The sequence below is a fragment of the Tupaia chinensis genome, unplaced genomic scaffold (assembly GCF_000334495.1).
Source record: "Tupaia chinensis unplaced genomic scaffold, TupChi_1.0 Scaffold000054_1, whole genome shotgun sequence".
Lineage (NCBI taxonomy): Eukaryota > Metazoa > Chordata > Mammalia > Scandentia > Tupaiidae > Tupaia > Tupaia belangeri.
The window spans coordinates 10,868,450-10,889,864 of NW_006159512.1; the positions used below are offsets into that span (position 1 = coordinate 10,868,450).

The window sequence follows — 21,415 nt, forward strand, 5'->3', positions numbered from 1 at the left end:
AGGAGGTATGGTAGTTTAGTCTGAATCACGTTGCTCCATAGGATTGGAAACTAAAGCTTTAGTTGAAAACGTTAAATATATACGTATGTAATTTTTCAAGCAATTAACCAAAATGAAAAATATTTTAAAGAGTAGCTATCAGTTATCACTATTTATTTGTCCTTTCATGTTTAAGATGTTCCCAAGGCCATTTTGTGTTGGAAAATGATTTCTAAGTAGTGAGACTTATAGACGTGAGACTAATTTTGTGATACAGTATAGAAATTGTACACCCATTCGACTCCTTTCCTTTTAAGAGGTTACCTCGGGTGTGGACATCCATTTCCTGGTGAGGCGTCTTGCATAACTCACTGGTGAGCGGAGGTGGTAATTGGGCTGTGAAGCCGCTTTTAGCAGAGTCATAGTGGCACGATTGAGTATGTAGATTGTTCTTGTACATTGTGGAATTTGCAAACCAGCTTTTAAGGCATTCCCAAAAGAATTTTTTAACAGTATGTTTGAAAAATAATTGTAAATATAAAAATAGTGGTTGAAGTCCTTTTGGAATAGTTGTATGTTACCCAAAGTAAATTTGCCTACATGGACATTACCTCTGAAGAAAGAGGACAGTTTGAAGAGGGTTTTGTAGTTACTTAAGTATAGAATTTTATGATTTCTCTTAGGGAATTTCAGAGGATTTTTAATTATTTTAAGGTTTTGTGTTATTACTTTGAAAAAGGAAAAAATAGGAACTTGTTACCTTCTTGAGAGTCAGATGCCACAGAGAAGGCAAGAACGCGTAACATTCCTTCATATTTCTTAACATTTTTTAGAGCCGGTTTTTATTTCTAATTGCTAGTGATTGTTTCATTTAGAATTCTGTTTTTCTAACAAGGATAAATAATATCTATATCATATCGATGCAACATAATTAGCTTTGAATTAGATTTGTAAATCTACAAGGCTTGTTACTGTTTGTCATTAAAAAACATTCAGCATACACTTTATACATCCAGTGGCTATTACTCTGTGGTATGTCAAAACATTGCTTCTCTGTTCTGCTGAGTAGAGTGTAAGCTCCATGAGGGCAGGAAGTAACTTTTTTTCCAATTTTGTAGTCTGCTGTGTGTCTTCACAGTATAGTACTTGCACTAGTCAGAAAGCAATTGGGAGCATTTTGGTTGTGCTTTTTATAGCAACAGGTTAAGCAAAGGAAATAGCGTACATTTATAGCAGATGCTGGATTAGACATTTATGAGTTTTGACTGAACAGTCTTGAAGTTTTGTTACATGACACAGTAATTTTTTGCTTTGTAAAAGAAAGCTTGTTTAAAGAAAAAAACACGATTGCAGAGGGTGTGTATGCTTGACAGAGACCGAGAGGGAGGGGAGAGGAAGCGTCCCCAGTGCAGTGTGATCTTGCTGCCGCACTTCTCTTCCATTCCCTCAGCCTGTCGGGGCTTGGGGGTGCACACACGGGCCTAGTGTTTGTTTTCAATCTGCTGGGGCCAAGATTCGAACCGCATGATCGGCCCTGTGGGGTCCTGCTCCCTTAATTACCAGACCACAGTCAGCCTAAAGAAAGCTGGTTTCTTTTGTGCTTTATATAATTTAAGGAAAAGACCAGTTGTGAATTAGTTTAAGTGATTTTTCTATAATGTTCCTGAATGTAGGCAGAAAATTTTTCATTAGTATGGTGTAGATTCACAGGGTCAGCAATCGTCCCTTACTGTGTTTAGCTTTAATTTATATTAATTATATTTATTGATAGCTGCTGTAAGCACATTTCCATTAGCCCTGGAGCACTGCCACGCCACACATCCTGTAGCGTCTAGAGAAGTGCCACACACTCAGGAAATGAGAGCAAGAGGCTGAGTGAGAGGGTACGTGGTGGCCTGGCGGTCCAGTGATGCCACTGACCTCTTACCTTCCCTGGGAGGGTCCGCACTGGGAAAGCTCCCTCTCTCCACTATTACGTTCACTGGAGTCTTCTGAAAGTCATACGTAATTCATAGATGAGAGCTATGTATTGGTTCATTGGAAAAGTCAGGACTCACTTTTGCATAGAAAAACACATCATGATGTGTCCGAGACCCATGAAGAGTGGCTAAAAAATAAAAAGTAAAGTGTCGCAGAGACAGGGACGTAACCCAGTTCAGTGGTATATAAGACGCAGGACCACTGGACACCATTGTCGGAGCAGCAGAGCCAGTGGATTAACCATAGCTGGAGGCCTGGCCACTAGTATTACTATGTTGTTTTGTGAAAACCAGTTTAAGTGTTCGTGTAGTGGTGGTTGTCTTTTTACTTCTCACTGGTGTATTTGTATATTCTATAACACGTACATTTTCTTAGGTGGTGTGCAGTTGCAAAGGCACCCAGGCTCTGGACCGAAACAGTCCTGTGTTTCAATCTCAGTTTAATCTCATAAGGCTTGTACCTTGGGCAAGTTACTAATCTGTTGTCTCACCCTTAAAATGAGGACGTGATTAGTTTATACAGCCGTGAGGAGGATTGAGGGTTATGACATTCTTGATTACAGTGCACTCATAGTTAGGTCCAACCCCAGTTCATGAAAGTCCGGCCCAGTTATCATTTGACTCTCATGTGCTTTTATTCAGATGAGAGAAACATAACTTTCATCATAAGAACAAACTTAAAATAGTGCCTTTAGCTGTTTTTTGGAATCATCACCTATTTATGCTTTTTCTCCTAGTCAAAGTAAACAAATACGGAGATACTTGGGATGAGTGAGCATTGGACCTGAAGGAGTCTCAGTACCAGCATCATCTAGGTGGCCACGACTCCCTGCATGCTCTGAGCTCAGCAGCAGTCTTCATAAACACATTTAAAACCAGCCCCTGGGCTTCTGTGGTTTGTCTTATGATGTTCTAAAAACACAGATTTAGTGTTGCTATTGTGTACATGTAATCATCTTGGGGGACTTAGAGGAATGACAGTATGCTCTGATGTGTACGGCGTGTGAGGTTAAGTTCCACGGCAAAGGTACGCTTGTGAAACTGCCGAGAGACGTGATGCCCTTGAATCAGCGTAGATGAAAATAAACGATATCTGCATGTGAGTGGGGGCGGGTGGGGGGCAGGCACAATTCTAAGTGTTAAGCTTTACATCAAAAAATTATTAAAACGCCTTTTTCTGGTACTTGCTGTATTGATGTTTATGGTAAATAAAAGGTAAAGGAGCATGCAGTGGTTTCCATCTTCATTGCTTTATGGTTCTATTGCTTGTAGTTTGCTCATTTAAGTATTATTATAGGTGGCGTTTTGGAGCAGGAAATGAGGTCACCCATCTGAATAATAATTGGTTAAAATGTGATTCTTGTAGATAAATCAACATACAATGAATAGCTAAAAGCCTTAAAGCAAGTAGAAATGTTTTAAAAATTTGCAAATTTGGGACCAGCAGTTAGCGTAATGGCCATGTCGCTGGACTCCCACGTAGTCGATCGTGGTTCGAGTCCTGGACCTGGTGGCTTCAACTCATGCCGGGCACGTGTGCGTGCGTGCCCAAGATCCCGAGAGGAGAATGGAGGAGAAGGGATTGCAGCGTGGCCATGCCCCCTGGGGGGTGATTTCTCGCTTTCTATCTCTCTGTCTGTCTCTGTCTGGCAAGTGCACGCGCCCTATAGCAAAACCTCTTTAAAAAAATTTGCAAATTTCAGGGGAATAAAATTTTGATTTGCTGCTGCTTAAACCATCCCAACTTAAAAGTCGGGATGATTCTGGTTCAGGTGAATTGAAAACAAAATTGTGGTCTCACCCAAGTTCTGCTTATTACAATATTTCTACCAGAAACATGTTTCAATTTACAGTTGCTGCAAAGTATCCCTGAACTTCGTGGCTTAAAAGAGCAGTCATTTATTTGAGTTTTTGTGGGTCAGAAATGAAGGCTTTCAGCTCCATGATTTGGCTCTGGGTCTCTGAGGTTTTGAGCCACATTCTGGAAGGTGGGAGCAGTGGTGCGGCTGGGGCCTGGCCAGGTGCGTCAAGGCTACATCTAGTTGCCGACGTTGGCATCTCCTCTGCAGGTTACTGTGGGCTCCCTCACAGTAAGTGGTGCTCACAGCAGTCCTACTCTCTACATTCGGGTCCCGGGTCCCAGCCCCCTGCCACGAACCGGGCCGCATGGCAGGAGGCGAGCAGCGGTGAGTGAGTGAGCCAGCAGAGCATCACCTGGGTGTGCAGCCACTCCCCTGCCGACCTCACCACCTGGGAGCTGCTGAGTCCTACAACCGCTTAGGACTCTGGTGTCAGAAGCCGCATTGCCTTAAGTTCCCTAGCCTCAGCTCAGCAGCAGGTCTGCACAAGCCTGACCGTGCAGCGGGTGGGGTAGGTTTCCCCACCCATCACGTGGAAAGAGCACATGGGGCAGATGTTGCAGCCATTTTTTTTCAGTCCACCATTTAGGCACAATAATTCATGTCCCCATTGTGTGCAAAATAAAATCATGCCTTTTCCTGCAATTCATAGCCTGTTACAACAGCCCATATAGAAGCTGCTCATCTTACCAGGTCCAGGCGTGGATAAGGCTCCCCAGGTAGAGTTGTGGGTGTACCTGAGACTTACAGACCCCCACTTCATCCCAGTGGTGACCCAGCAGGCGTGACAGCATGACTCAGCATCTCCACTTGGAAAGAGGAAATGAAAGGCTCATGCTGACGCTGGTCCACAGCGATGCAGGTCCACAGCGATGGTGCCGTGCAGCGGCCTGCCGTGGCGCTTCGTGCACACCCCGCAGGGTTGTCTGAGGCCCAACCCCACTGGCTCCAGTCTGTTCTCTAAAGGCAGCTCATGTGGTCTCGGTCTGCTTGCCACTCATGAAGTTGGGAGTCCAAAGGCGGCTTATTTCTTGTTTTTCAGTTTTACTGTAGGGTGGGTGCACTCGCCAGAGACAGAGAACGAAAGATAAAGCACTCTACAGGGGGGACGGCCACTCTGCAATCCCTCCTCCATTCTCAGGATTTTGTGCACACATGCACGTGTATCCAGTGTTTTTTGTTTTTTAAAAAATAATTATTTAACTTTAATTTGACCAGAGAGGGACAGAGTGAGAGAGCGGGGGACAGTGAGAAGGCAAGCCTCCAGGCCCAGGACTTGAACCACGGTTGGCCATATGGGAGTCCAGTGCCTCTGATAGCACACCAATCCCCCGGTGTGTGTTGCAGACCCAGGGCGCTGGCCATGTTGAATCCAGCCACCTTAACCATATCACCTGCTGGCCACCAAAGGCTTCTCTTTATACAGTACACTTTTCTGTTTAAAGTTATTTTTTTCCATGAGCAAGAGAGAGACAGGTATTTGGCTGCCATTGCTTTGGGCAGCCCCAGATCATACTCAGGAGGTCTCCATATGGAGTTGGAACCTGTCCGTGTCCACCAGCATCACAAAGTCCAAACACTGGACGACTCTGGCCCCCTGATTTCGGTTTTAAACTGGGTGGGCTTCTCCTGTGGCAGTTTATAATCTGTTCTACTGCACGGAGCCACCATGACTCTGCTGGAAACCGCCTACGTTCTGCAGTGTGTCAGGTGTCCTGTGAGGCTGCTGAAAACGTCCTTGACTTGGGCAGGATCTACAGGGCACGCCTCTTAGACCATGGGGCACTGTGTGTGTGTGTGAAGTATCTGGAGGCCTCTCTGAGGTCTTGAACAAAATGTCTTTCTGCCCCACTATTGAATTTGATTTTTGCTTGAAAACGGTTTGAGTAGAACGCTGCGACAGGACTGTTCTGAGTCTGTTTCCTCCAAACCCATGGGTTCTTCATGTTACCCTCATTTCTAGACAGCTGTGAGAAGCTGGGTTTGCCTGGAACTAAGATCAAGGCCGTTCCAGGCACGTTTCCAAGATGCCGCAGTTTGCTGGACTTGACTGTGAGCGGGGATCCCGTCCAGCTTCCAGCCCACTCCTTAGTCCCTCACGATGACTCCCGAAGGCCTCCAGACTTTCACTGGCGAGTCACTTAAGGCCTGGCTGACAGCTGTCTCTGCGTGTGAACACGAGGCCCAGGCCCCGTAGTTTAGGCTGTGCCGTGGCAGCACCCCACTTCCACTAGCGGGCTGCTGAGGTAGGCTTGGATCGCGAAGCAGAACGGCGAGCGGCTCAGCGTGGGCTTACTGGAAGGCCCGGGCTTCGGCACTGGCCGGCAGTGGCCTCCGACTGGTATTGGGCACGCGCTTTCCCTGGTCTCTATCACAGAAATGGAAGCACGGGCCTCAGCCACATTTGGAACTGCTATACTGGGATTTTTGCCTCATATTTGCCTAGTAGACCAGCGCAAGGTCGAGGAGTGGGTAAGTATGTCCCGTTTGAAGTGGGACAGAAATGAAAAGCGACATGACAGATGACATAGGCAGAGTTTACCACAAAGACCATGGAAACAACCGTGACCGGGGCCTGGCTCTACTCCAAGGTAATCTCACACGGGAAGGTTCCCGGTTCAAGTCGAGACCTCCGAGTATGCTGGGCACCTGCCCATGGTCCAGGCTGGCTGAAGGTGCAGTGGTGGGTGGATTGCAGTGCCCAAGCCCTGTTTGGGACTGGGTGCTCTCACTCATGGAAGAATAAAATTTTTTTTTTTTTGAGAGGTTTTTGCTATAGGGCGCATGCACTCCTCGGAAAGAGAGAGACAGAAAGCGAGAAATCACCCCCCCCAGGGGGATGGTCACACCACAATCTCTTCCCCATTCTCCTCTTGGTATCTGGGGCATGCACACACACGCGCCCAGTGTGAGTTTAAGCCACCGGGTCCGGAACGCGAACCACAGTGGACTACATGGGAGTCGAGCGACAACCATTATGCCAACTGCTGGTCCCTGGAAGAATAAACTTTAAAAGCTGTAATTCGGGAGCAGCGGATGATGTAGATCAAGGTGCTGGACTTCATGTGGCCCAACTGTAGTTTGTGTCCTGGACTGGGTGGCTTGAAAATCATGCCCTGCATGTATGTGTGCACGCATGCATGCCCAAAATTCCAAGAGACTGGGGACGGAACTGCGGCATGGCCATCCATCCCCCTAGGGGTGATTTCTGTTTTCTTCTCTGTCTCTGGTTAGTGCACACACTCCATGGCAAAGAATCTTAAAAAGAGAGAAATACTAACGCAGTGTGCTCTGAGAGCTGGAAATGAAATGCCATTAGAATTCAAGGAATAGTCCTTGTTTTTTTTTACTTTTTTTTTTTTTTTAAAGTCTGGTTTCCAAATCAAAAGACCTGTGGTGATGGCCCCAGTTTTTAAAACGTTATGCAGGGAGGGTCCTTCCTGTTGACATCTTAGCCCCCTGTCATTGACAGCTGCCTCTCAAGTCCCTCTACATCGCTATCCCATTCCTGACCCACCCACGTGTAGGAATGAGAGACTCTTATATGCCAAACTCTGTTTGAAGTCTGTTGTATAATAGGAAATTCTGCTTTTAGAAGACAATCATTTGGTCAAAATCTGAGCCCTTACGAGGGCCACTGGACGTGCAGATCCCGGTGGGACAGTGGTTCTCGGCTCAGAGACTCTGAGCTTGCTCTGTGCTGAGCAGAGCTGGGGGTGGTGCGGGGGAAGGCGGGGGGGGGGGGGCAGGTAGCGGCCTGCAGGCGGCGCTGTCACCCCGACGGCAGTGCCGTGCTGCCGTGCTGCCATGTGCTTCAGGCCGGCCAGCTGTGGACATGTCAGGCAGGCCTGATGGCAGGCTAGTGTAGCATGACCCAGCGTGGCCCGAGGAATGACGAGCACATGGCCTCTCAGGGGCAGCAGACATCCATCAAGGGGCTGAGGGGAACTGCACAGCTCTAAGCGTCTTACAGCTGTCAACTCATTTAATTCTCATTAACCACCTGTCAGGTTTGCAGGCGAGGAAACAACCCAAAGGCAGATAGCCCGTGAGTGGTGGAGCCTGGCCAGGGAGCACAGGGCCTGTGCAGAGCCACCCTTACACGTGGTCCTATGCCTGGAACAGGTGTGACTGCCCTGTGTTCCTCGGAACGGGCCCATCCATTTCTGCATCTGTGAGTTACCAACACGGTCCAGAGGGTGCCCAAGGTCAGGTGTGACGGGGCTGGAAACCCACCCCAGTGAGTGAGAACTGCCGCCCTTTGCCAGACTCCGGAGAAATACACTTTCCAGTATTTAAAAGCGAATACGGGGGCCAGCAGTTGGCGTAATGGCTATGTTGCTGGACTCCCATGCAGTTGACCGAGGTTTGAGTCCCGGACCCAGTGGCTTAAACTCACACTGGGTGCATGTGCGTGCGTGCCCAAGATCCTGAGAGGAGAATGGAGAAGGGATTGCAGCGTGGCCACCCACCCCCCCCGGGGGGGTGATTTCTCGCTTTTTGTCTCTCTCTTCCTGGTGAGCGCATGCGCCCTATAGCAAAAACCTCTTTATCTATAAATACATAAATAAAACTATTACAAGAGAGGAATGAAAAGTGCTTTTGTAGCCAGGTTTAGGCTGACACACGAAGTGCCTGTATGTGCAAGAACTTGCTGCAGAGAAAAACAAACACATCTTCCTGGAAATTTGGATCTATTTTGACAAGAGAAACAAACATAGAAGAGTTACTGTTGTTCTGGTGGTGAAACATACATTTCACTCAGCGCAGCTTAACTCCGGCAGAAGCTTCTGAACTCCAGGATCACACAGATTGAACCGACATTCAGAGAAGAACTCCCTTAGCTAACAGTGAGTGGAATTTTGGTCAACGGCTTGGAAACTGGAAGAATCTTGAGAGGGTCTGTTCTAGTCATCCACTTACGTGATGCCCAAGAGAGAAACGAGCGTCTAGGCATTGCTGGTATTAAAAAAGAAAATCTTCCTGACGTCTCCCGGTTGGGTACGTCCTGTCCTCAGTGCTATTCTCCTGTGGTAAGGCCTCTTGTTAGATGAACTACAGATGTGTTGACGCGGCTCGCTGCTTTCAGACGGGGCTTTGCGCCTTCATGGTCCATTCTAGGTACACTCATGGGCAAAGTAAATCAAAGTTACATTAAAATTCCATGAACCAAGTTCAAAATAATGGGATTTTCCCGTTTTCTTCATACAGGGAGAGTTGACGGATAAAGGTGGTTAGACATCCAACTTTCACTGTATAGTCTCATCGGTTATTTCTTTCATGCATGCTTTTAATTTTTTTAACTGCCAGAGGGTACATAGGCTCAGGGGAGAAAGAGACAGTCTTCCCCAGCGGGGGTGGCCGTGCTGCAGACCTTTTCCCTCTAGCTGTTCATCCCGAGAGGATTCTGGGTGTGTATATGTGTCCAACGTGTTTTTCAAGCCGCCAGGTCGAGATCTGAACTGTGGCCAGCCATGTGGGATCTGGTTCCTATGCACAGGGCTTAACCACTGTGCAACAGGGCCAGCCCTTACCTACAGTCTTACCCCGTTCTTTGCCAATTTGGTTATTTATTTTCATTATGAAGGCACCACTCTCCTAAGCCTAGAACCACTTGGTAATGGTGCTGACGAAGCACTGAGACAGATGGATGTTCTCCCCAGCTCCCTGCCTCCTACGATGTTCAGTGAACCCACAGCAGAGTGGCCCAGACCTCCTGGGGGGCCTTCCAGTGTTTTCCTCATTGAGTTCTCTTCACATGAAGATGGGTCACCATGTAAACTGCTTCAACGAATAACTAGACGTGGGAAAAGCACAAAACCCGAGCAGTAAACGCAATCCGAGAAGAACAATGAGCTGCCAGCAGTGAGGTGATGTTCCTGTCAACACAATAAATGCCTTTTCCCAGTACCCGGAGACCGACTTCGACATTGACGCTGTGCCTCGCAACGTGACTGTTCTGATCCCAGGATCTCCTGGTCAGCGAGGCCGGAAACGAGGTGCCCAGTCCCGAGCTGAGAGAAGACAGTCGCCCACTGCTAGTTGTCAGGGCCGACAGTTAATTGCCTCCAGAGGCCGGGACCTCGGCTCTGTGTTTAGATTCACAGAAATAGAACTTTATTGACAAAAAGGGTAAGTAATATAAACAGAAACTTAGTCAGAATTACTCCATTTCATCTGATTCATCATCATGTGACAATACAAACTTTCAAATATTTCTCATTAAGTTTTAGCTTTTGATGAGATTTCCCTTTGTACCTTCATGGGACAGGCTTCAGGATGGAGTAAGTAAAACATGAATGTGCACACATCGTGGTCACAGAGACGGGCCTGCGTAGGCAGCATTTCCCTGAGAAGATGCCATGCAAGAGAAGGCTTTGCAATAGGTTCAGACAACCCACTTAAAAAAAAAAAAATCCCCTTCCAAAACAATTTTTTTCCATGCAACAAACCTGGCAAGAGGACAGGAGAACAGCAACCCTTGAGTTGCATCAGCCACCTCTGAGCTCCTACAGTTCTAGGTTTATTGTTCTATGAATGAATATTCCAGTGATTCCACCCCAAAACCAGCTGTCCCTTGGGAGGACAAGGACAGTTCAGGAAGATGTGTTCATTCTTAGGCCACAAGTCTCGTATAATTCTTCGGTGTCACCATGAGCACCTGAGCAGGTCACCTGGAGCCAACGGGCCTGTCCAAAGTGGCTCCTCTCTGATGAGCCATAAAGTCACCCGAGCACCAAAAGGACCATTGATTTGTACCGTAACTCTGTTCAATGAAATACTGTTCATGAAGTTAAAAACCATCACCCCTACATTTTAGGAAGTACTTCTCTTACCGACAAGACGTAGCCGTGCCCTGTATGTACACCTCCGTACGTATGAATTTCCCTTGTGCCAGGACTTCCTGAAATCCTCAACATTCACTCCTGCCCTCTATTGGAAAACTTAAGGCCGTGGGGTAGAAAGCAGATGAAAAGAATGGCCGGGCTAGTCAGGAAGACTCTGACTTCTCCTTTTCCTTTTTTTTGAGAGTTTTTTTTTGCTATAGGGCGTGTGCGCTCGCCAGACAGAGAGAGACAGAGAGACAGAAAGCGAGAAATCACCCCCCGGGGGGATGGCCACACCGCAATCCCTTCTCCTCCATTCTCCTCTCGGGATCTTGGGCATGCACACACATGCGCCCGGCGTGAGTTTTAAGCCACCGGGTCCAGGATGCAAACCACAGTTGACTACGTGGGAGTCCAGCAACATAGTCATTATGCTAACTGCTGGTTCCCATGGAAGATTCTGACTTCTTGTGCTTCACTGCAAGCACAGTGGAATGCAACATCATTTTTTTGGTGTGTAAGGGTCTGTACTTAAATAGAAAAACAATTCAGTTCAACCCGGTTGAGTGCCTTCCACAGGAAACATTTCAATAGAGTGAGGGAGTCAAAACGTTTTGTTCCACTAGAAGTATAATTATTAAAGTATACTCGAAATTTTCAATGTGTACAAATTCAGCGTTTTTAAAAACTTCAAAAGTCATAGACACAGAGTTTACGAAGCTGAAGGCTGTGAACCTCCTTTCTCACTTAATCCATGCTTTATTTTGCATTCCTCGCAGGTAAGCAGACAGTGCCTGAAAGAAAAGCAAAAAGAGACAGTGGTTTGAAGGTCGACGCGGAAGTGCCAGTCTTAACACAGTACTATTGAGAGACATTTTCCACACTAACGTTCATTAGCCCACTTGTTTCAGGAATAGCAATAATTCTCTCTTTATGACCCCCAGAATGTTATCCCCCCAAAGAACTGATGGCGATCTTTATATTGAAACCAATGGGAGCATTCTGTGGTCAGAGTCACACGGGGCTGGAATGTTTTGACTCTTTTTGAATTTGTGCTACTGATTAGAATTACGAATAGCACATACATAAAAGTCACAAAATACATAGCATATTAATTGGGGATTTCACTACATTCCTATGGAGTTGGACACATGTGCATACATATACACGTTTAAGTTTCTTAAATAAAAGATATTAGGGAGGTGGGGAGCTGGGGTGGGGGACTGGACTGGGGAGAAGAGCTTAAGGAAAAAAGATGAAAAGATGCAAAATGCATGTCAGCAAGGCAAGTAAATTATTGAACGGTATATACCACCACGGGAAAAAAAAGGACATAGCCAATTTTATTATATATACAACTCCATTAAAAGAGGAACAGCTAGGAGAACGAGAATTCAAAGTGTACAACAAACACAGTGTAATGCTCTTTGTTGAAGATGCTGAATACGGTAAATCTTGATTTCATTATCACACACTACACACATCCTTGGATAAACCTCATTGTACCCCACCAAGATGTCCAATTATGTGTAAATAAAAAATGATATAATTTTTAAAAATTAATGACATTTCCAGAATTCATTGCATTGAGTTTGGACAACTTGTATCAGTTTCCTTAAGATCTAGCATAACACCAAAAAAAGTCACAGCTTTGTTCTAGAGTACGATCCACACCCACAAAAATAGATGTCCTCAAGGCTCTTCTCAGAATTAAAGTTTTAGAATCTTACAAATTCACTTTAATGAGCATTTATCGGGCATTACTACTGTGAGGAGTTTGCAGCGGGAGACCCGTATAGAAGCAGCCGGTGATGGGATGAGGCCTACATGGTGGGAAGACCATTTTGGCTTCAGGAGAAGGAACCCTGGCAAGGCAGCAAGACCAGCAGCTCCTGCAGAGACCCCTGGGGAGACGGGCAGTGCGCTCCTCTCCTCCTTTCTCACGATTTCATCCCAGTGCTTTGAGAATGAGGGGGAAAATCCTTCAAGTGGCCTCCACCTGCCGAGCCCTCTGTGTGTCCTCTGACATTCCCGGGAGTCTGAGTGCTCTGGCCATAGATCCATGTATGGTCTCTTTGATAAAACAGCTCTCCCAGGAACCAGCAATTAGCGTAATGGCTATGTCGCTGAACTCCCACGTAGTCGACCGCGGTTCGTGTCCCGGACCCGGTGGCTTAAAACTCACGCCGGGGGCGTGTGCGTGCGTGCCCAAGATCCCGAGAGGAGAATGGAGGAGAAGGGATTGCGGCATGATCATCCCCTCTGGGGGGCGATTTCTCGCTTTCTGTCTCTATGTCTCTCTCTGTCTGTCTGGTGAGCGCACAAGCCCTATAGTGAAAAAAAAAACCTCTCCAAAAATAAATAAATAAATAAATAAAATAAAACAGCCTTCCCACCTCTGCCTGTTTCCTGGCCCTGGAGCTCCCTCTTCAAGCTTGCTGTAGCCCCTCCTGGCCATTTCAGATTCGAGTCAAGCACCTTCGCCTTCTGCATCAAGTCTTCCCCAATGCCCCTTCCATAAGTCTCCCTCCACCTCGGCATAGCGAGGTTCCCTCCCTTTAACTACAAAGCGAATAGCTTTGTGAATTATCGCCACTGAGACATATTGGCATGGCCCTTCACACAGGGCTTAGCAGCTGGGTTCCAGAAACGAATGTAAGCTCAGAGTGGAGCTGCTATGGGTGAAAGTTGGCAGGCAGGATGGAGCTACAGAACACGGTGCTTAACGGAACCCGGGACCACCTGCCCACCAACTCCTTTTACACAGGAAGTCCAGAACCACAGACTTTATCTGCAAAAATGGAGATCTCAATCTGGTGCTCATAAGTATTCTGGACCCCAAGGTTGGTTAATTGCCAAAGACATTCCCGAAATTGAAGAGGAAGAAGCAGTCATCAACATTCTCTCCTTTGGGCGTGTTGCTGCCTTCGGCTTTCCTCACATGGGCAGGGTCGTGTGGTCAGTTGCTCCTCAGCTGACCCTAAGCACAGATCTGCAAAGACGGCCGGTGTGTTGTGAATGGGGGTTAGTGACTCTCTGGTGGCCTTGCTATCATGGGCTGAAGTTGGAGTCACCTTTGCACCCCATTAACCAGCGCTCTGGCCTCGGGCAGCTCCTGCGAGGAGATGGTGTGTAAGGTTCCACCCATCACTGCGACACAGGAGCATGGCTTTCCAAGGCCACCCGATTAGAGAGACGCTTGGGTGCCCCAACTTCTTCTTGTTTTTTTTTTTTAAGAGATATTTTTGGTTTTGGGGCACATGTGCTTACTGGAGACAGGGAGACAGAAAGCAAGAAATCACCCCCAAGGGGGGATGGCCACGCCGCAATCCCTTCTCCTCCATTCTCCTCTCGGGATCTTGGGCACGCACACACACATGCCTAGCGTGAGTTTGAAGCTGCTGGGTCCAGGACTTGAACCATGGTCAGTCATGTGGGAGTCCAGGGATGTAACCATTATGCCATCTGCTGGTCCCTGATGCCCCTACTTCTGGGATAATACTCTTTTCACTACCGTGCTGTCTCTCAGACAGAATCCAGTGTGATAAGTGAGGGGGTCTAGAGAAATGTGTCCCGAACACCAGTCCCATAACCCTGCAGCAGCAACAGCTAATGTTTACTGAGCACTTACTGAGGGTCATGAGTGATCGAGTCTCTCCCTCGCAATGTCCCATGGCAACAATTGTGAACACCATTTTGTACAGAGAAGCAAACCGAAGATGAGAGAGGTTAAGAAACTTGTTCCAGGTCACACAACTTACTAAGTGGAAGAACTGGTCTTCAGCCCAAGCACTTGAAGAGCAGGGATCCCACCACTAACTCGGAAGTCCGACTGCTTATACCTTCTGTGGATGAGGAACCACAGCCCACGTGCATTAAAGGCTCTGAGAAGGCTGCAGTGGAGAAGCCTGTTGAAACTGTGTGTAACTCTACCTATGAGAGCAGATGCCGTAGCTCTGCACATTAAGGTATTCTTTTTTTTTTTTAAACATTTTATTATTTTTAATTATTTATTTAACTTTATTTATTCATTCATTCATTTTTATTTTGACCAGAGAGACACAGAGAGAGAGAGAGAGAAGGTGAGAAAGCAAGCCACCAGGTCCAGGATTTGAACCGTGGTCAGCCATGGGGGAGCATCCAGCACCTTAACCACTATGCCACCCTCTGGTCCCAACATTAAGGTGTTCTTCAGAAACTTGCATAACGGCTTAAACGTGGTATGTACTTGTTAAATGTTTTGAACAAATAAAATAGGTAACTGAGTTAAATAAGAAATTATTATCTTTTTAAAAATTATTTTATTTAACTTTATTTATTACTATTATTATTTTTTTTTCAGTTTGATCAGACAGAGACAGAGAGGGAAAGTGAGAGAGCAAGTCGCCAGGTCCAGGACTTGAACCGTGGTTGGCCATGTGGAAATCCAGTGTCTTTAACCACCATGCCACCTACTGGTCCCAATAATTATCTTTTTTAAAAAAGTTTTTTTGCCATAGGCCTTGTGTACTCGCTGAAGAGAGACAGGGAGAGGGAAAGCAAGAAATCACCCGCTAGGGGGATGGCCATGCCACAGTCCCTTTTCTGTTCCCCTAATGAGATTTTGGGCCTGCACACACAAGTGCCTGTGTGATTTTTTTCAAGCAGCCAGGTCCAGGACTTGAACCATAGTTGGCCACAAGGGAGTCCAGTGCCTTAACCACCATGCCACCTGCTGGCCCCAAATAATAAATAATTATCAAAGCTGGGCAGAGCAACTTGAAGCTTGCGGGTTTAAGAGTTTTGTGTTTTCTGAACAGGTGAAGTTTAAAAATGTAATTGATATAAGTAGTGCGTGATCGTTCATTTTGTTTTTCCGAATGACCGTCACTACAATCCCTCCATCAGACAGAATACGAACCTGTTGTGCTCTGGGCCGAAGCCGGCCCCGCGGAGCTGGTCTTCGAAGGCATGGAACTTGCTCTGACACACTCTTATGTACGACGCCTTCCCAAGGCCAAATCCCAAGATGCCAGCGACTGTAGGGTTGGAAAGACAGGTAATGTAAGGGTTCAGTCTTCCTTATTTTAAAAAATGTTTCGTTTATTTTTACTATTATTTTTTAATTTGCAATAGGGCACGTGTACTCATGAGAGAGAGAGACTGAAAGAGAAAGTGAGAAAGCAAGCTGCTAGGTCCAGGACTTGAACCGTGGTCAGCCATGTGAGAGTCCAGCACCTTAACCCCCAAGTCACTTGCAGGTTCTCCCCAGTCTTCCTTATTAATAATCTTCCAGAACTTTCTTTTTTAAACACTAATACTTTATTTTTAAAAATTGTATTCATTTATTTTATTATTATTATTTTTAAGGTTGGCCAGAGAGAGGGAGGGAAAGTGAGAAAGCAAGCTGCCTGGTTTGGGACTTGAACCACTGTCAGCCATGTGGGAATCCAGCTGCCTTAACCACCACACCGTCTGCCAGCCCCAACACTAATATATGTATTTTTTAATTTGCTAGGGGCTGTGTGCACTTATTAGAAAGAGACAGAAAGCGAGGGGGGAAGTGAGAAAGTCCATGGGTTGTGGCCATGCTGCAATCCCCTCGCCTTCATTTTCTCCTCCTTTCAGGATTTTGGGCATGCATGCACAAGCCCTGGCATGTTTTCCAAGCTGACAGGTCCAGGACTTGATCCTCACGGTGGGCCTTATGGGATCTAGCTGCCCTAACCACCACCACCTGATCTACCACTAATAATTTTTATTATTATTAGGACCTGGGAACTGGAGACCTTGGAATCTCAGCTTTGCACAGTGGTTCCTCCTTTCAGGATTTTGGGCATGCATGCACAAGCCCTGGCATGTTTTCCAAGCTGACAGGTCCAGGACTTGATCCTCACGGTGGGCCTTATGGGATCTAGCTGCCCTAACCACCACCACCTGATCTACCACTAATAATTTTTATTATTATTAGGACCTGGGAACTGGAGACCTTGGAATCTCAGCTTTGCAGAGTGGTTGCAGAGGGGCAGGGACAGAGCAAGCTAAGGTGCTCCAGAGGCTGACAACCAGTGCTGAGGCCACCCACACAGGGAGAGGTGGAGTCTGAGCCGCAGCCGTAGGGTGGCCTCCAAATCTCCAGTAGAAAGCTCCCTAATTTCCTGTATTTTTTTTTTTCTAGAGAGATTTTTGTTATGGGACATGTGTGCTCACTGGAGAGACAGAGACAGAGAGACAGAAAGCAAGAAATCACCTCCCAGGGGGATGTCCACACTGCAATCCCTTCTCCATTCTCCTCTCCAGATTTTGGGCACACATGCACACATACATGCCCAGCGTGAGTTTAAGCCCCCAGGTCCAGGCCTTGAACTGCGGTCGGCCATGTGGGAGTCCAGCAACATACCACGCCATCTGCTGGTCCTGCTCCCGAATTTTCCATAGGGACCTGGAGTAGTGGGGAGCTGCAGCACACCTGGCCTGTAGGAGAGAGGCCCGGGACGAGGAAGCCTCCTATGGATGAGATCTCGAGCCTGTTTCTCCTGCAGGGCATTAGGTCCGACAGCAAACTGGAATGTGACCGCTTTCTACATAACAGTCCGCGTATGTCAAGGGGAGGAAGACGCAACCCAAGTTTGTAGGAAACGATCACAAACTCTCTGCTTTATACAAATTACTCATTCGGGGACCAGCAGGTGATGTCGTGTTTAAAGTCCTGGACTGCTACGTGGCTGGTCATGGGTTCGAGCCCTGGACCCAGTGGCTTGAAAATCATGCTGGGCGTGTGTGTGCAAGGCCAAAATCCCAGGAAGAGAATGGAGGAGGCAGGATTGTGTGCGGCCATGCCCCATGGGAGGGATGATTTCTTACTCCCTCTCTGTCCAGGAAGCGCATGCGCCTCTGGCAAAAACCTAGAAATAAATAAATAAAATAAAATAAAAATGACTCATTACTTATGTTCATCATAGAAACCATTTTGAAAAGACTGGCTAGGCCAGAAAGGAGCATAAAATCCCAGATGACTATCATTCGGAGGCTCTGCTGGGGATGGGTCATGTTCAGAGGACCGTGCGCAGAGTTCTGGCCGAACCACACAGCAGGCGGTGTGGATGGCGGCTGGGCAGGGTATGGGGTAGCAGGTGGCACTGTGTGAGGCTGCAGCACACAGGTAGGTTCTGGGGTCACATCTGGAGACCTCCCGAGTGCCCCTGGCATGCGTGTGCCCATGGTCCAGGCCTGGCCGAGGCGAGGGTGGTTGCAGTCATAAGACTCTATCTCTCTCAGTCATGGAAGAAATAAATAAAGTTGAAACAAAAAGTGCTGAATGAACTGCAAAATGCAAAGTGGAGAAAACGCAGACTGATTTTTCGGTCAGTACAGGTGATGTGGTTTGAGGACACTCAGACCTCCAACTGCTATAAATACCTTTTCCAAATGAAATTTAAAAAAAAATTCTATGACTTACGTGCAACTTTAGGCAGCGATCCAAACCGTGGATTAGCTGCTAAGTAACCTGAAGAATGATAATATAAATACATCATTTTATGTCGTAACTTACTTAAATATATAAAGAAAGCTTTGCAATTTACGAAGGCTTCAAAATTTAAGACATAAAATTTCTTTCTGAAACATACACATATTCTGAATTCAAGATGATCTTAAAAGGGTTATATGGTTCAATCCTTGGCTGGATTTAATCCCAGATAGTCCTTTTAGGCCCACAGCAAATACTAGCTTTAAGATTTAGAAAAATATACGACACGGACAACTGAAGACTGAGTTAAAGACAGCAAACGAGGGGAGCGAAGGACCCAGGTCGAAGAAATGCGTCACTCCCCTCCTCTTGATGGGAGGAAGAAGAGGCCGTCTCTGTCAGAGAGTCACGGTACATCTATGTGATGGTTTGGAAGTGAAAACATTACAGCTGCGGCAGGCGAGGTAAAGCCCTCCTCTGGAGGTCCACGCCCTGACCCCTGGGACCACAGTATGTCATCACATCCCGGGGAATGACAGTGGCACCTGGAGTCAAGGCTGCTGCTCAGTAACGTTCGAATAGGGAGAGTGTCCTGGGTGACCAGGGGCCCAGTGCCACGCCCTGGTCCTCACATGCAGAGGAGGGAATCAGACAGACCAGAGAGACGGCAGCAGAGACGCTGGCTCTGTGGCTGGCCTTGAAGACCCAGGAAGGGTCACCACCAGCAGGGAACAAGAGTGGCATCTGGAAGCTGGAAGAGAGGCCTGAGATGAACTCGGGTCCAGGGAACAGGCTGTACTCTCTCCCTCGGGCTGCTGTAACAGATCGCTACACATTTAGTGATTTAAAACGACAGAATTCCTTTTATCATACGGTCCTCGGGGTGAGAACGGAACAGGCCACCCTGAGTGCCCGGTGTTTTACCTGCACCCCTTAGTGGGCGGCATCCCCTTCTGGGGTCCAGGGTTGGCTTCTGGCTTCCGTAGGCCACAGGCCGCCTGCACTCCTTCTGCCCTTCAGCCGTGCTGTGCGGAGTCTGCGCCCTCCCTCCCCGGTTCTGTCTTCTGGCCCCCTTCCCCTTTTTTCTTCTCTGGGGCATGCCAGACAGAGAGGAGGAGAGGAGGAGAGGGCACCTCCCATGGGGGATGGTCATGCGCAATCTCTTCACTCCCTCCTGTTGGGATCTGGGGCTCCCACACGCCCGCACTTGGCATGTTTCTCAAGCAGCTGGCTCTGGGATTTGAACTGTGTGGTCAGCCATGTGGGATCTGGCTGTCTTAACCACCAGGCCATGCAGCTGGCCTCCCTTGTTCTCTTTTAAGGATACTTTTGATTGCTGTCAGCCCACCTGAATCATCCAGGATAATCTCATTTTTTTTTAAGAATTATTTTATTTACCATCATCATTATATAATTTGCTACAGGCTGCATGCTCAGCAAAGAGAGAGAGACAGAGAGAGGGAGAGAAAGTGAGAAAGTAAGCTGCCTGGTCCAAGACTCGAACCACAGTTGGCCATGTGGGAGTCCAGTGTCTTAACCCCCACGCCACCTGCTGACCCCTCATCTCCTTATTTTAAAGTCAGTTAATGAACGACCTGAATTCCATCTGCAGCTTTGATTTCCCTTTGCCATGTAACCTAGCGTAGTCATTCAGCCAAGGATTAAGACCCCTCTGGGGAGGTAGGGACTGAGGTGGAAACTAGGCAAAAGCCTGTGTAAGTAAATCCTTCACCCCAAGATAAATGCCAAGGGCCAAAAAACGGCCAGAAGAATCACAGAACGCAGGGCTCTCTGAAGCCAGAGGATTTAACAAAGGTGCATCTTACCTTGGTGGACGAGTCCCTGGGTGACGAGCATGCTTACGAGAGAAAACGGCAGGGCTGCAAGACAAAAAGGCCCCTCAGTATCGGTCCTGGAAAACGGGGCACCTCGCAGAAGTCAAGGAGAACTATTAGAGCTTTTTCTCTGACCTTCCTTCCCAGTGGACTTTTATTCGTTATTTTACTTATTCGACCAACTTTTTTACTCTCAGTGTTTGCTATAGTGTGCAAGTGCTCGTTGGGAGGAGGGAGATAAAGTGAGAAAGCAGCCCCGTGGGGGATGGCCTCGCCACAATCCCTTCTCCCTTCTCCTGCTGGGATTTGGGCATGCATGCGCACGTGCCTGGTGTGTTTTTTTAAGTCGCCAGGTTTGGGACTTGAACCATGCAATGACACTTGAACCACACGACACCAGGCTGGCCCTTGATGAAATTTCACTGAACGACTACGTGACAAATTCCCTCGGGATCTGCCCAAGTCACCCAGCCAGATAGTACAGTATTATCTGCCGAAACCTAAACTCCGAGCTCCTCCACCTCTGAGGTGCACATCTGACCCCTGACTCACACCAGGGACCAATGACTACACGCCACATGGGCATCTTGGCATGTACATCCACCTCACTGTTGAGTGGAGCTGCCTTCAGCTATACACCTCGAAATTTGCTATGATGTAAGTGTTAAAAGCAGCACAAGAAACTCCTGAGTAGCCTTCTTCTAGATCCATTAATTGTCAAATTTGTGTTCTCTCTCCTTTTCATTTTTCTGAGCCATTTGAAATTTGTAAACATGGGAACCAGCAGTTGGCATAATGGCTATGTTGCTAGACTCCCATGTAGTTGACCGTGGTTCGAGTCCTGGACCCAGTAAACTCATGCTGGGCATGTGTGTGTGTGTGCATGCCCAAGATCCTGAGAGGAGAATGGAAGAGAAGGGATTACAGTGTGGCCATCCCCTGGGGGGAGGGCAGGTGATTTCTCGCTTTCTGACTCTCTCTGTCCTTCTGGTGAGTGCACACACTCTATAGCAAAAAGCTCTCAAAAAAAAAAAAAATAAAATAAGAAAAAAAAAAAAAGAAAAAAGAAAAGAAATTTGCAAACATGACTCTTCATTCATTCCTGAATATCTTTAGTAGGTATCTTCTAAGAACAAGAACAGTCCTTGCATAATCTCAGCATCATTAGCAAGTTCAATAAATGCATCTTTCTTTTTTTTTTTTTTTGGAAAGGTTTTCGCTATAGGGCGCGTGTGCTTGCCAGACAGACAGAGAGAGACAGAGAGAAAGAAAGCGAGAAATCACCCCCCAGGGGGGATGGCCACACCGCAATCCCTTCTCCTCCATTCTCCTCTCGGGATCTTGGGCACGCATGCACACACGCCCGGCATGAGTTTAAGCCACCGGGTTCGGGACGCAAACTGCGGTTGACTACATGCGACTCCAGCGACATAGCCATTACGCTAACTGCTGGTCCCAATAAATGTATCTTTCTTGAATACTCATATTC

General features: G+C 47.2%; 2 protein-coding genes across 2 annotated transcripts in view; one reads left to right on the top strand and one right to left on the bottom strand.

Moving 5' to 3' along the window:
* Nucleotides 1-3,188, top strand: part of OCIAD1 (OCIA domain containing 1) — a gene marked incomplete in the record, with an annotated part of 34,655 nt that extends 31,467 nt beyond the window's left edge. The window contains 1 exon segment of the mRNA XM_014591959.2: nucleotides 2,696-3,188. Coding sequence (XP_014447445.1) covers nucleotides 2,696-2,733 — 38 coding nt within the window.
* An 8,068-nt stretch (nucleotides 3,189-11,256) lies between these two features.
* The window catches only part of OCIAD2 (OCIA domain containing 2), a 28,306-nt gene continuing 18,147 nt past the window's right edge, over nucleotides 11,257-21,415 (bottom strand). Inside the window, exons 4-7 of the mRNA XM_006141449.3 lie at nucleotides 19,918-19,971; nucleotides 18,083-18,130; nucleotides 15,545-15,662; nucleotides 11,257-11,438 (exon numbers count right to left, since the gene is read on the bottom strand). Of these exons, the coding sequence (XP_006141511.1) occupies nucleotides 11,357-11,438; nucleotides 15,545-15,662; nucleotides 18,083-18,130; nucleotides 19,918-19,971 (302 nt within the window). The 3' untranslated portion in view covers nucleotides 11,257-11,356. The remainder of the gene's footprint in view (nucleotides 11,439-15,544; nucleotides 15,663-18,082; nucleotides 18,131-19,917; nucleotides 19,972-21,415) is intronic.